The 12,705-nt window shown below is 56.0% G+C and overlaps 8 protein-coding genes across 8 annotated transcripts; 4 read left to right on the forward strand and 4 right to left on the reverse strand.

Annotated features, from left to right (window-relative positions):
- Positions 1-141: 141 nt before the first annotated feature.
- L969DRAFT_92271 (uncharacterized protein) lies at positions 142-3,218 on the reverse strand (the record flags this gene model as incomplete). Its single annotated transcript, XM_014715936.1, has 4 exons — positions 142-1,832; positions 1,885-2,125; positions 2,181-2,849; positions 2,898-3,218. The coding sequence occupies 4 exons, from the start codon at positions 3,216-3,218 to the stop codon at positions 142-144; spliced, it is 2,922 nt and encodes a 973-aa protein (XP_014571422.1).
- Positions 3,219-4,460: 1,242 nt separating this feature from the next.
- L969DRAFT_15052 (uncharacterized protein) lies at positions 4,461-6,346 on the forward strand (the record flags this gene model as incomplete). The annotated part of the gene is made up of 3 exons (XM_014714937.1): positions 4,461-4,859; positions 4,910-5,288; positions 5,337-6,346. The coding sequence occupies 3 exons, from the start codon at positions 4,461-4,463 to the stop codon at positions 6,344-6,346; spliced, it is 1,788 nt and encodes a 595-aa protein (XP_014570423.1).
- A 16-nt stretch (positions 6,347-6,362) lies between these two features.
- L969DRAFT_92273 (uncharacterized protein) lies at positions 6,363-7,223 on the reverse strand (the record flags this gene model as incomplete). Its single annotated transcript, XM_014715937.1, has 4 exons — positions 6,363-6,625; positions 6,671-6,886; positions 6,939-7,009; positions 7,060-7,223. 4 exons carry the CDS (start codon positions 7,221-7,223, stop codon positions 6,363-6,365), a joined length of 714 nt encoding a protein of 237 aa, XP_014571423.1.
- On the forward strand, positions 7,149-8,542 carry L969DRAFT_84741 (uncharacterized protein). The gene has a single exon (XM_014715939.1). The coding sequence runs from the start codon at positions 7,461-7,463 to the stop codon at positions 8,238-8,240; it is 780 nt and encodes a 259-aa protein (XP_014571425.1). The 5' UTR covers positions 7,149-7,460; the 3' UTR covers positions 8,241-8,542.
- Positions 8,543-8,848: 306 nt separating this feature from the next.
- On the forward strand, positions 8,849-10,058 carry L969DRAFT_92275 (uncharacterized protein; the record flags this gene model as incomplete). The annotated part of the gene is made up of 5 exons (XM_014715940.1): positions 8,849-8,880; positions 8,931-9,080; positions 9,132-9,199; positions 9,250-9,348; positions 9,403-10,058. The coding sequence occupies 5 exons, from the start codon at positions 8,849-8,851 to the stop codon at positions 10,056-10,058; spliced, it is 1,005 nt and encodes a 334-aa protein (XP_014571426.1).
- A 128-nt stretch (positions 10,059-10,186) lies between these two features.
- Positions 10,187-11,351, reverse strand: L969DRAFT_15055 (uncharacterized protein; the record flags this gene model as incomplete). The annotated part of the gene is made up of 3 exons (XM_014714938.1): positions 10,187-10,975; positions 11,025-11,138; positions 11,190-11,351. 3 exons carry the CDS (start codon positions 11,349-11,351, stop codon positions 10,187-10,189), a joined length of 1,065 nt encoding a protein of 354 aa, XP_014570424.1.
- Positions 11,352-11,458: 107 nt separating this feature from the next.
- On the forward strand, positions 11,459-12,150 carry L969DRAFT_70285 (uncharacterized protein). Its single transcript, XM_014715941.1, has 5 exons — positions 11,459-11,507; positions 11,567-11,594; positions 11,655-11,728; positions 11,790-11,873; positions 11,935-12,150. Exons 1-5 carry the CDS (start codon positions 11,502-11,504, stop codon positions 12,001-12,003), a joined length of 261 nt encoding a protein of 86 aa, XP_014571427.1. The 5' UTR covers positions 11,459-11,501; the 3' UTR covers positions 12,004-12,150.
- Positions 12,089-12,693, reverse strand: L969DRAFT_15057 (uncharacterized protein; the record flags this gene model as incomplete). Its single annotated transcript, XM_014714939.1, has 3 exons — positions 12,089-12,346; positions 12,397-12,449; positions 12,498-12,693. The coding sequence occupies 3 exons, from the start codon at positions 12,691-12,693 to the stop codon at positions 12,089-12,091; spliced, it is 507 nt and encodes a 168-aa protein (XP_014570425.1).
- Positions 12,694-12,705: the final 12 nt, after the last annotated feature.

Here is a 12,705-nt window from a genome sequence, read left to right on the forward strand (position 1 = left end):
ATGGCAAGTCGGCGCGCGTCGCTGGGACAGTTAACCCCTGCCCGGATGTGCCGCACATGCTTATGCCTAGCGGAGCTCTCTGTCAGATGCAGCATGCAATGAGTGTCTTATGGTGACAATGCTACGTATACAGAAGTGAGATTATGATGAATGTCCGTGACCAGGGGAGCGAAGCTCGTCTTGTGATTTGGTGAGCGGCGTCATGCGCACCAAGCTGCCAAACCGGCTCCTGCTGCGATGCAAGGTGGGCTTCTGTGAGGAAGTCGGTGATGAAGTGGAATCATCTTCGAGTTTGGCCGAGCCCTCGACAGAAATCTGGAGAGCGTCAGCTTTGGGTTGCAGAGGTCTGTTCTGACTTCTGACGAATGGTCGCCAAGTAGGGCGAGGCGATGGCTTGACGGTGGCGGGGCTGCCGAGCAGAAATTTCTGTGCCGCGACAGATTGTGCGTCTGCGAAGTCGGGACTGATGACCGGTGTGAGCGGCGCTGTTGCGATAGTCTCGCGGAGGAGTGAGGACTTTCGACGAGTCAGAGACCCAAGAGCTTGCTTGACACCATGCCAGTGCGAGGACTCGCTCTCGACCGATGTCGGCAGCGAGGAAGCTTGTGCGGCACAATCGCAGCTCGAAGGCATAGATGAAACATCAGACAAGCAGTTCGATCCCGATCGAGACGATGATGTCGTGGAAGTCGAGAGATTGCGCTCGACATCGCGTGAGAGCTGTCGAGCTAGCTCTTCGTGCGAAAGCTGGCTCGAATGGGTCTCGTCGTAGACTGATACCAAGCCACGGCCGCTTTCTTGTATTGGCATTGGCGTCGAGGCCTGCGATACATCGGGCGGAGATGCGCTGGGCACGATCAGAAGATCGGCATCACTCGTCGTATCTTCAGAGATACGCAAGTATGCCGCGCGCAACGTGCTATCATCTTCGTACTCGTGCAGCCTAGCTGAGCTCGCGAGAAGCGGCGATACGTCTGATAATGCTCGGCTAGAAGACTGCAGCGGACTAGATGGCGCGCTTGGGTATCGCTCGAGTGACAGAACGCTGACGTTGGAGCTCGACATGGCAGCTGAATAGAGCACAGAGGTGGTATTGTCGGGAGACAAGCTGTGCACATCGCTAGATCGCTCAATAGCCGAGGTACTGATTGCGTCTTCACCCAGCGCAAACATGGAATGTCTCGGCGAGCTCGCTGCGGAAGACTCCCTTGTTGCAGAGATCGACCTCGAAGGTGGCAACGAAGTCAGTTCTAGCGTGCTCTTGCGTCGAAGCTTGCGATTTCTGTAGAGCGATTGGGCACTGCTCAAAGAGGATCCCGCGTACGAATACCGACGAGGCGGCTCTCTGACTTCGAGGCAGCCAATGCGACGAGCGGTCTGCAGCTCATCTGAAAACACATCTTCGAGAGCAGCATCTACGTCTGCTCGGTCGGTCGAAGGTGACCTTCCGAGCAGTAGCGTAGCTGCTGTCTGGCTGATGCGCGATCGTGGCAGATCTGTCGCTGATTGGGCTCGGACATGACGCAGCTGTGGGCGCCCTTGGTCCAAATCGTCTCGGAGTATGCTAGCACGTGAGTTGGCGACTAGCGTGTCGTCCTTGCTTTCTGGCTTGCCAGCGTACAGGCTGTAAATGAGCGCATCGTCGATTTTGTTGGTGTGACTATCTGCAGCAGTGTCCCAGTTGCTTTGGGCTCCATCTATGGCAGCCTGGAGACGCCTGAGCCAGACTGCCTTCTCTTGACGGCATGTCGCGCCGAGGTAGAACGTCGCTGCCATTGCATCTGAATTGTTGTCGAGCTGGCACTGGACTTGGATGGCGCAAGGCACTGCGACTACGACTGAAATGAGCCGAAGCCCACGCAATATGTCAGGGAAAGGACGTACTGTCTGATAAGTCGTCGTCTTTTATATCGCGTATGCAAAGTGCGCGCAGAGGCAACCAGATGCGAGCTTCGTAAGAGCGCTTGTGAACCTTTGCGAGGACGAGGTGCGTTTTGTAGAGCATGGCTGCCATGTAGCGGACCTTCGCAGGCCCGGACACAGCGTGCAGTTGCGTCTGATGGTATAGTGCCCCGACGCATTGCACGATGCCCAAATAGTCGGATACGAGGCGGTCGCGTGGGGCCTGCCGATTGTCATTGAGCCTGTGCCCGACCATGCTAAAACAAGCAGGATCTTACTTGTGCGAAATGCATGCGCTGCGCGATGAGCGCGCTCCTCTTTTCTGCTTGCTTGACTTGTCTGGCTTCATCGACAGCTTCGGCTGCACCCGCCAAGACCGAACGCGCATGCTGAAGTAATGTCAATAAGTCAGAGTCCGGCAGCCGTGTCGAGTCTGGCATATCGCGTGTTTGGCTATACAACTTGATCAGTCCGGAGATGAGCATAGGGTAACGACAGATGCGCTGTATGGGCTTGATAGCATAGTCTGAAAAAGAGAGCGCAGCAGAGGTTTGTTGAGGCGTCGACGCCTGATCAGCTTGAGCTGCGCCATAGGTGCTGAACGTGATCGCTGACGTCGGCCGGTGGAGCGTGCTCGAGCTGCTTTGGCTTGGAGCGAGCAGAACTGCCAATCGACATTGCCGCTCATATAGTTCCCACTCTGCCTTGTGCGTGAGGCGAAATTGTCGAATCAGATCCATTGCGTCAGAGTGCCGAGCGCAAAAGTCCTGGTAGATCGCTAGATTGGGACCTTCGTCGATCAGTACTTGTATGATATGCCGTGCGTCAGAATTCAGAAGAAAGCGAGCGGTTATGCGTCTGTGCAAGTCCAATAGCTTGCGAGCGTCTCTAGTGATGAGCTCTCGAGCAGCCTCTGGCAAGAACATCGGCAGATCAGCCAGATAGACCTGCTGGCGCCTTCAGTCCCACGCAGATCTCTCAGAGAAGGAGCCCACATCGCAAAAGACGGTCAAATCTCTGAGATAGCCCTCCTCTGACTCGACGAGCTCGTCGAGTGCCAGCCTCCTTCGCTCATCCTGATGCGCGCTCCAAACAGCATTTGATCCGTCGTCGTCGCCGACATAGAATGCAGGTCGCTTGCCAGCCGAGACACTGATCTGATCTCCCGCACCAGCTGAACAGATCGCTGGATTACTACCAGAGCGAGGATCGCAGAAATAATCTGTGCGAAGCGATAACGTCCGGATGCCAATCTCGGGTCTATCCAGCCCTTTGGTCAAGATCTTGGCTACTGATGGCCTCGACATGACACTCATCCTGAGTGTGAGTACAGTCAGATCAAACAGAATCCGGGCCGATGATCTCCGTTGAGATGTACATCGATGCTACGTCTGCTGCGTCGGCAAAGAACTCGTGCTTGGCTATGTCGCGAGGGAAGACGTCTGTGCGCTACTGGACACGATCCGTGCGCTCGAGCAGACTATGGTCTCCTAGACGGAATAAACCTCCACATCGCCAAGATCCAACTAGCGTTTCGCTGTGCAAATGGCAACATGGCCGGCCTCGCGCGCCCACTTTGCAATTGTCTATTTGTCGATCGTCGCAAATTCGCGATTCCGGACAAGACAGAATTTCGATTTCACCAACCGGCATCTGATGCTGGCTCCATCAAGACCAAGTATTTGTTCATACGACATCGACCGGGGTATGCACTTTTGTGGCTTAGTCCTCGCAATGCTGTTGACGGCCCGACGAATATGTTCTGTCGAGGCCTCTGCCTAGGCTCAGCATTTTTTTCATGATCGGATTTGAGCTGCGGCACGCGGAGATACTAGCCTCGCGTGAGTGGAATGGCAAAGACAGACATGTACTTTCACACTGCACGGGTGTCACCCTTCGCATGGTCTGTTCTGTCATCGTCTCCCGTCTCGACCGGGCAGGTATGATTTCAGCATGTTCAGATCATGATCTCCTGCATCCTCTCGTCTCAAGATGCTGCACGCCTATGAGGTGCATACAAGTCTAACAATGTGTACGCATAAAAGTGAATAAACTCGTTGAACTCCAATCAGCAGCGACGGAGCGAGGAGAGTCAAAAATCAGCAACGCAACCGCTCTATCCACGCAAGGCGGCAAGTCGCGCAAAAAATGAGGTGGGTCACTTCAGGGAGTCGAACCTATCGTCTGATGAGCAAAGTTGATTAGAGAGATTGCGAACATGCTCACCCTGTACCTCGCCCAGGTTACCGAAGGCCCTAAGAGCAAATCATACCGGTAGACCAAAGCGACACATTTGGCGCGTCAGGAAAATGGATAAATAAACTTTGTGCAGCGAGCTAAATGATCAAGCTTGGCCATCGCCGCTTCTCGATCGAATGCACAAGGCTCGAGCTTGCCTACCAATTGAAGAGCGCAGCTGTCAGCGAATCTTGCAGAGTCGGTATAAACGCATCCTGCCTCTTTATACCCGTACCTTTGTCAAACTGTCGTCGCCTGACAAGCAGCAGGGCACACTAGACGGGTTCTTTGGCCGATCGCCGGCGCAGCCCCGCCCAAACATGGCACCGAAGCGTCCAGCGTCATCTACGAGTAGTCCTAGCTCAGCGAAGAAGCCCAGGGCGAGTACCAGCTCTGGCAGCAAGAATGCTCGCGGCGATCTCGGGGACAAGGCAACGGCCGCAGAGCTGTCTGAGGGTCAAGCCCCTATTTTGCCAGAGCTTCTGGATGTGATGAAGGAGAAGCAAGTCGATCCCAAAGGGGACGTGATAGTGTATAGCATGCGCATGAAAGATCTGCGCCTGCGCGATTCGCGAGGTCTCAGCCAGGCCAGTGCGCTTGCCCAGGAGACCAAGAAGCATCTCGTCGTGCTCTTCGTCATAGCGCCTGGCGATTACAAAGCTCACGATCGCTCTGCACGTCGCATCGACTTTGTCTTGCGTAATTTGCGAGCTCTCAGAGTAAGATTGCTGAATGCCAACGAGCATAATATTGACAAACTATCGAGCAGAAAGACCTTAAGGACCTGCACATACCACTCTACACTTTCACAGTCGACCAGCGGAAGGAGGTGCCTCAACGGATCATCAAATGGTGTAGCACAATTCGCGCTTCGCATCTGTTCGGCAACATAGAGCACGAGGTAGACGAGCTCAGACGCGACATTGCAACTGTCAAAGAGGGCGCCAATGCCAACATCGACGTCTCGTTCGTTCATGATCTCTGTGTCGTGCCGCCTGGTACAATCAGGACTCAGCAAGGCAAGCCTTACTCTGTCTTTTCGCCTTGGGCGCGCAATTGGACTGCTACAGTAAAGCAAAATCAATCGAAATACCTTGATGAGTCGCCCGAGCCTGCGGCGAACGACGAAAGCATCTACAAACACGACAGTACGCTGTATCTCGATTCTGACTGATCCGAGCTAATATCCGCTCAAGCCTGCGCTGATCTCTTCAAGACGGGCGAGATTCCCGACTACGTAGAAGGCTTCAAGCTCGACGAGGAGGACGCCAAGCGGATGCAGACAATGTGGCCAGAATCCGAGAAGACTGCACACGAAGTGCTTGACCGCTTCGTTGCGTACAAGACCCGCGAGCATGGTTTCGAGTTCGAGCCAATGGCCAAGGGCTCAGAGCAGGCTTCTGGGCCTGGCGCCAAAGATAGTCGCCTTGGCCAATACGCAGAGAATCGCAATCGCCCTGACATTGATGGGACGTCTCGACTATCGCCCTACATTGCTGCTGGCGTCATCTCTGCGCGCGCTTGCATCCGAATGACCTTGCCATTCAATAAAGGCAAGCTCGATGCAGAGCGAGGCAGCAACATTGGCATGTGGGTTCAGGAGATCTCCTGGCGAGATTTCTACCAAGATGTTCTGGTCGCTTGGCCACGCATCTGCATGAATCAATTCTTTCTGCGTAGGTATGAAGCCGTCAAGTGGGAACACGACGAGGAGCTTTTCACGGCATGGAAGGAGGGACGTACCGGCTATCCTCTCGTTGATGCTGGTATGCGTCAAGTCAAGCAGCAAGGCTATATGCACAACCGCGTACGCATGAACGTCGCCTCCTTCCTCGCAAAACACCTCATGATGGACTGGCGACATGGCGAACGCTGGTTCATGCAGAATCTGATCGATGGCGACTTTGCCGCCAACAATGGCGGCTGGGGATGGTCAAGTTCATGCGGAACAGATCCCCAACCTTACTTTCGCATCTTCAATCCCACTTCGCAATCCGAAAAGGCGGATCCAACGGGCGATTACATTCGCTTCTTCGTGCCTGAGCTCAAATCGCTCAAAGGCAAAGAGCTGTACGATCCCCATGGCAAGCTGAGCGATGGTCGCTTCCGTGCGCTCAAGTATCCTGCACCAATCGTGGAGCACACCAAGGCACGCGCTCGTGCCTTGGCCCGCTTCAAGGAGCCTGGCTCTGCTGCCGACGCTTAGACCGACCTTGTAGCCATCAGATTGGCTTGTAAAATGAGATGGTGTCCACTCCGAGTGCCAAATCAGATCTTGATCTTTCGTAGGCTCCGTTGCAGGAGATATCTTCGACTTCTATGCCTTGCCCCACGATTGAAGGCGAAACTGTGACGATAATGCGATCGAGCAGGTTGGGTGCAGCGAGACAGCTTGCGATGATCTTTGCGCCGCCTTCGATCATGACGCTGTGGTAGCCTCGTTGGTCGAGGTCGTCCAGAACGGCGTGCATCGAGATGTGACCATCTTCTCGGGCATGAGCTCACACGAGCATTGAAATGAGCCACGTACTTAGCAAAGGCATCGCTACCATTTCCGCGCCTGCCGCTGACAAAGCTTCACGTCTGTCGTCCGGAGCATCTTTCGAGTGATAGAACAGGGGTTGTCGGCCTGCCGAGGTGCGATAATTGAGCAGCAGCCGGCATCCAGTCGAAGTGACAAGCAAAGTATCTAACACGACAGGTCGCGGTGATCGTTGCTTGTCTGACGTCAATGGTAAGTGACGAGCTGTGCGAGGGCATCTCAGACGGGTTGACATGCGTCCCCAGCGGCAACGCACTGTTGAGCTGAGGATCATCGGCCGAGACGGTACCAACGCCCACGAGGATGGCGTCGTGCATATACCGCATCCTATACGACTGAATGGTCAAGAGGAGCCAATCGACGTCATCGTCACCTACCAGTGAGTCATGCGCATACTCTCCGGACAGCTGAGAGGTAGCATCTGCCCGCCTGGGCCGGCAATCTTGTTATCGCGAGACTGAGCATACGTCAGCGTGGCGGAACGATGGCGAGTGGCGAGTGCATCGATGAGGTACTCAGGCTGTGATTCGTCTGGCGTCATCGAGCCGATCCTGTCAAGACTCGAGACGGGGGCGCTCTGACTGGGATTGGGGCCATTGGTGCCACAAGGGGGCAGGCCGGGACCGCGCAGCTTGTTTTCTACCGAGGCGGCAACGGTCAGTGAACGGTCCTGAAGGGTCAACCGAACTCGAGAAGGCCCACAAGCGAGCTCACAGACCTCACTGGACGTCCACAGCAGGCCAGCGAACCCAAGAAGGCTAAGTGAAGGATGAGCAGGATGGCGGCCAGCCCGAATCAGCCTCAGACGACGTACAGCCTCGTTCTGCCGGACCGCTTCGAGCAGCAAGGCGTCAAGCTGCTGTTCGAGTATGAGAGCCCGAGAGGCGTGCTGCCCAAGAAGATAGAACACTATGTCAACGGCCAGAAAATGACGTTCGAGGTCTGCAAGCCCGGTGTTTGCCATCGTCTGTTCGATCACCGCAAGAGCCGCACTCGTTGCGCTCGCTACGGCCACATCACACCCCATCAGCGCTCTCGCATACAGCTGCTCCAGTTCAGAGGCTTATTGCCTATGAAGCTGCCGCCCGATTGGCCTGCCGTGCTCGAGCTACTGCCGGACCCACTCCGAGGCATGCAGCCCGGGCAAGGCTACAACTGGCCTGATCGTATGCTCACACCTACCATGCCTGTACAAGGCGCAGAAGAGACGGAGATCGATCCTGAATTGACAGAGGACGTGCCGGTACCACCTCTGGCGCCTTTCATCATGGCTGCCACCGCTCACAGTGCGGCTATGCAGCAGCATCAAACTCAGCTGCAGCAGCAGCAGCAGCAGCAACAACAACAACATCATCAGCTGCACGAGTTCAACGAGTCTGAATATAAATCTGAGTATCTCGGCGAAGTGCCGACCGACCCTGCGCTCAGCCTTTCCGTCCCAGGCCCATCTGGCGCTCTGCTCGATACACCGGAGAAGTCGAAAGTCAAAGACGAAGGTCCTCTATCGACTGATGAGATGCAAGTCATCGAAGCGCTCAGTCAGCTCAGTCGCGGCTGAGCAGCTCACACTGCCACCTCCCGGCGGCTGATTCACACGTCTCGCGATGTTTGCCTCGATCTGACGACCGTCCCTCTTCCTTCTAGCGCTCTCTGACGCAAGTACATATACATCCTGCCGCCAACGCTCTTGGGCCTCGCTCGATGCTGCAAAGGTCTGTCGTCTGATACACGCCACGCTGCGCATACGCTCATCGCTCTGAGCACGCAGCAACAAGCGAGGTGAGGAGCCTTTGCATCGTCCCTCGAATTGTGATACTGTTCCATCTCTGTTGTCAGAAAGAGGCTGGCCGTCGCTCTTCATCACTATCGTCATTTAATCGAGCGTGGCCAGCGTTGATCGTCGCAGCCACGCGCGTGGGTTTTTTGTGTCTCAGCCGAGCCACGCCCGGGGATGTCTCGATTAGGGTCGAACAATTGTGTCAGAGCTGCTGCTGCGAACGAGACTGGCAGGCAAGCAAAGGCTGCACTCGCTCATCATCAGGAGTGAGCAGACACATCAGTCGAGATGGTAAGCATGATTGCGAACTCGGCCCGGCACCGCCATCAGGCCAACCTTGATGCGGGGTTGAGGCTTGATCCAAGTCTGTGCAGCGCTGACGTTGATTGATGCACGAACAGGGTCAAGGCTTCTCGCTCATGTAAGTCTAGCTGTACGAGCAGCATCTACTTCTGCTGACGGTCAAGACAGTCGGGCCTTCTTCCGGCTCAATGCCATGGGAGCGTTGACGGGCGCGGCCATTCTTTTGCTCATCACCACCATCGGAACGCCCATCTTCAACAAGTTCTCCTTCTCGACGACGACCTTTGGTGATGGCGGCGTACTCAGACTTGGCATGTGGTGAGTCGCACTCTGTCTCTCTGCAGAACGCCAGGGCTGATGCGTAGAAAGGGGATATTGCTATACAAATGCTGCGGGGGTGCAGACGTGCCCAAAGACCAACGTCGGCTACTCTCTCAGTAGGTGCCTAGAGATGTCCCGGAGCTCGTGACTGATGCAAGTTTTGCAGCACTGGAGAACTTCCCAGGCTATGCAGCCAATCCAGGCGTGGCGCCCCAAGTCGTCTTTGCGCCCATCACGGCCAGTCTGATTTTCTATCCGCTCGCCGGTACGCACTCGTGGCCACTTCAGCATAGAGCGAGGCTGATGCTTTCAATACCAGTCGGCTCGACATTGCTCGCTCTGCTCTTCTCGCTCTTGCCGTTCCGCATTGTCACTTTCTTGGCCATTGGCATGACATTCCTCTCCATTGGCGCGACTGGCATCAGCTTCGGCCTCGCCCTCAATGCCTTCACACAAGCTAACTCTCGCATCGGCTTGCTCTTCACACCACTAGGCTTTGCATCGCCCAAGCTCGACCTCAATCTCTGGTTCACCATCGCCGCCGTCGTTGTGGAGGTCGGCGCGTTCCTCTTCTTGATGATCGCCATGCCGCCCAAGCGAGAGAAGCCTGCCAACGAAGACATGTACAACACCATGCTCGATCGTGAGAAGGACGTCGGCACAGACTATTCCATGCGCCATCCTGCCGATTACAGCGGCAGTCGCACCCGTCACTCTGGCGATTATTCGAGATCGGGCGACTATTCGAGACGGTCCCATCGCTCATCGCGTCGTTCGCATCGCTCATCACGCAGCAGACCACACTCGTCCGGAAGATCACGTCACTCGCGCCGAACTCACGACGATGACGAGAGCCGGTACTCCAAGCGTCGGTCCCACAGAGATCCAGAGAGCGAGGAGGAACCATCAGAGGAAGAAGAGGAGGAGGAAGAGGAGCGTTCCGAGCTGGGCACCGAGCGAACCGAATCAGACTAGGCCAATCGCAAACAGTAGCGCTAGACTTTTTTCGAGCGCTCTTCCACCAGAGGCTCACTGTGTCATACAACAACAACACACAAATCATGTTCCTATTATCTATTTAATTGCATCGGGATGTTTGCATACTAGCTATGCCGCGCCGTCTCCCTGATGGGAACGGGCAGACGAGAAGTCCGTCTGGGTTGCCGCAGCTGTGGAGTCGGCTCTGTTGCGATTCTTGCGACTCGCTTACGAGGCGAGGATCGTGTTGGTAGATGCGGCTCCCGCACACGCTTTACTCGAGCCGGCGATTGTGTAGACACCTTTTTGAATGATGACCGGCTAGCGGAGGGAATCGCTGAAGGCATCATGATCTCTTCTGCCGATGTTATGGTGCCAAATTCTAACGGACGAGGTCGATGCGATGCCGCTATATCGATCGATAGGTTCGTGTCTGGCTCCAATGAGCGAAGCGTACTTGTAGCTGACAAAGGCGTCGCGAGCTGCATGTCACTCTCCTGAGGCAGACCTAAGAGTGAGAATGCGGATTCCTGGACCCAAGAGGCGCGTTTCTTGATCCGTCGTGCCGGTCGGGCAGTCAGGGGCAGCGCTCCAGGTACGGGAGCTGGCGTGGCGATATAGCGACGAAGCGGCTGCTTCTCTGGCGTTCTTGGCCCGGACAAGCTATCCAGTCGCGTGCCAAGCTGGAGTATGACGGCATTGACGGGTACTTCTTCTCGGTTCACTCGTTCTGCATGCCATGACGTTGCACGCCTGAAGCGATCGACTGAACGATACATCAGATCCATCGGAGCGGTCGCAAGCGCGCTGACACTGTCTGAAAGGGCCTGTGAGACGTGAAGGAGGCCGTCGATTGCTCTCTCGTATGGCGCGAGTGTCCGCCTGAGAAAGCGCGTGTGGATCCACAACGACAGCTGCGGTGAGTTCAGCCGTCCGTCCAGCGGAGAAGGAGCGCTAGCTCACACTGATACGGTTGGATGCGAGACAGATGAGTGAAAGGCAGAGTAGCTCATCGTAGAAAGGGATCGCCCAGGAAAGCGTGTCTGAGACTGGCAAGACAAAGTTGAGCAGCAGCATCTGCCTGGCTGCATGAGCATCGCACACGCTCCCTGTAGCCGGTCTATATACCCAACATAGCCAGAAATTGGCTTCCTCCCGTATCCTGCGCCGTCTCAATTTCTCATTCAGAGGGCCTGTTGTTCGCCTCTGCCGCGTGATCTGCTGCCTCTGGGGCTGATGTTTGCGCAGGACTTTGAAGCTCGAGTGTATGCTGGACAGTGTGATGGCCATCTTGAGCAGCCATGTGACCAGCGACAGGCCCATGCGAGACCGCTCTCCGGCTGGCCAAACACACAGCGCGGCGCGTTTGCCTGGCAGTTTGGCGGAATTTGACAAAGTCGATTTCACTGCGCCGTCGAGCTCGGTTGAGTCAGGTCGAAGATGCCGGCAAGCGAAGTGTGGATCCCCTGTTCGATGTGCTGATCATCTTCATCTCGGGCGTGCAGGTCCCCTGGGAGGCCCTCATCCCGTTTGGTAGATCACCCTGCCCTCAGCAACTCATCCTTGTGCTGAGAGAGTGTGAGCGTCTCGCAGGTCTGCTGACGACCATGTTCGCCATCACGGGCACCGGCTTTTCTGCAGCCAGGAGGATCACCAACGGTGGCAAGGCAAGCTCACAGCGAGTCGTCATCGTGCGTCACGGGCTAAAGACAGCACTGAGGATTGCAGCCGCCTCGCTACAAGCTGGACGAATGGGAGGAGATGATGATGGCCAGAGACGAGCGGCTGACGGGCAAGTTCAGAGGACAGACGGTCAGTCTGCACTGGACACGGTCAGCCTCATCCGTAGCTCACCTGGCATGGCCCTCTACAGATCGCACCTGATGCGCCGCCGGAATTCGAGACGAATTCGGTCTGGCAGACGGAGAAGATCAACTACTGATCTCACTCGCAATGCTGACTCGCATGAGCTTGTACCAATGCAACAACAGCCATTCCCAAACCTCTATGCGATCCTTGCGCGCCAATCAATGCGAGCGCGCGATGAGCTCCCCTCGAGCGGCCAGCTGACCGACATGCTGAGCTGCTTCCTCCAAGGATGCGAACACAGGCATGCCCGCTCTGGCAATCATGAGATTCTCTGTCGCGCCAAAGTCTTCCACGACGGTCCACTTGCCCGAGTCAGGTGTGCGATCTTTGAGTGTCGTTTGAGCTTGTTCGCTGTAGAGAAAGACGGGCATGCCCAGAGCGATGCCGTAACCTATCTCCCACGCAGTGCCTGGATCCTCCAGCCACGCGGGATGAGCTTCGTCAGCCCATCAACGGCGACGCTTACCATGTTCGGCCCTCTGAACGGTGTGATGTCCGCAACCATGACATCGCTTGCGTCTGTTTGAGACCCATGAGCAACTCATCACCTGCCCTCAGGGAACTGACTGAGGAGTGCGACATTGCCGACATAGATGTCCTGTGCTGACGGGGGAGTCGGGCCAGCCGCGAGCTCAGGGTCAATGGGCGTCATGGCCTGTAGACCGTGCTGAGCGCATAGCGTGCGCGCCCGTCTGGCTTCTCCTATCGCATCGCTCAAGAAGACCCCTGGTCCGGCCGTGTAGACTTTGAGGGCTGCTTTCATTGGACCGCCTGC

The sequence above is a fragment of the Mixia osmundae genome (genome assembly GCF_000708205.1).
Source record: "Mixia osmundae IAM 14324 unplaced genomic scaffold scaffold_1, whole genome shotgun sequence".
NCBI classification, from domain to species: Eukaryota; Fungi; Basidiomycota; class Mixiomycetes; order Mixiales; family Mixiaceae; genus Mixia; species Mixia osmundae.

What these genes read in the sequence shown, in the direction of transcription:
- L969DRAFT_84741 (XM_014715939.1), top strand. Translation starts at nt 7,461, where the DNA reads ATGGCGGCCAGCCCGAATCAGCCTCAGACGACGTACAGCCTCGTTCTG.
- L969DRAFT_70285 (XM_014715941.1), top strand. An exon ending in GGATCACCAACGGTGGCAAG is followed by an intron (nt 11,729 to 11,789) that starts GCAAGCTCACAG and finishes TGAGGATTGCAG; the next exon opens with CCGCCTCGCTACAAGCTGGA. An exon ending in GCAAGTTCAGAGGACAGACG is followed by an intron (nt 11,874 to 11,934) that starts GTCAGTCTGCAC and finishes GGCCCTCTACAG; the next exon opens with ATCGCACCTGATGCGCCGCC.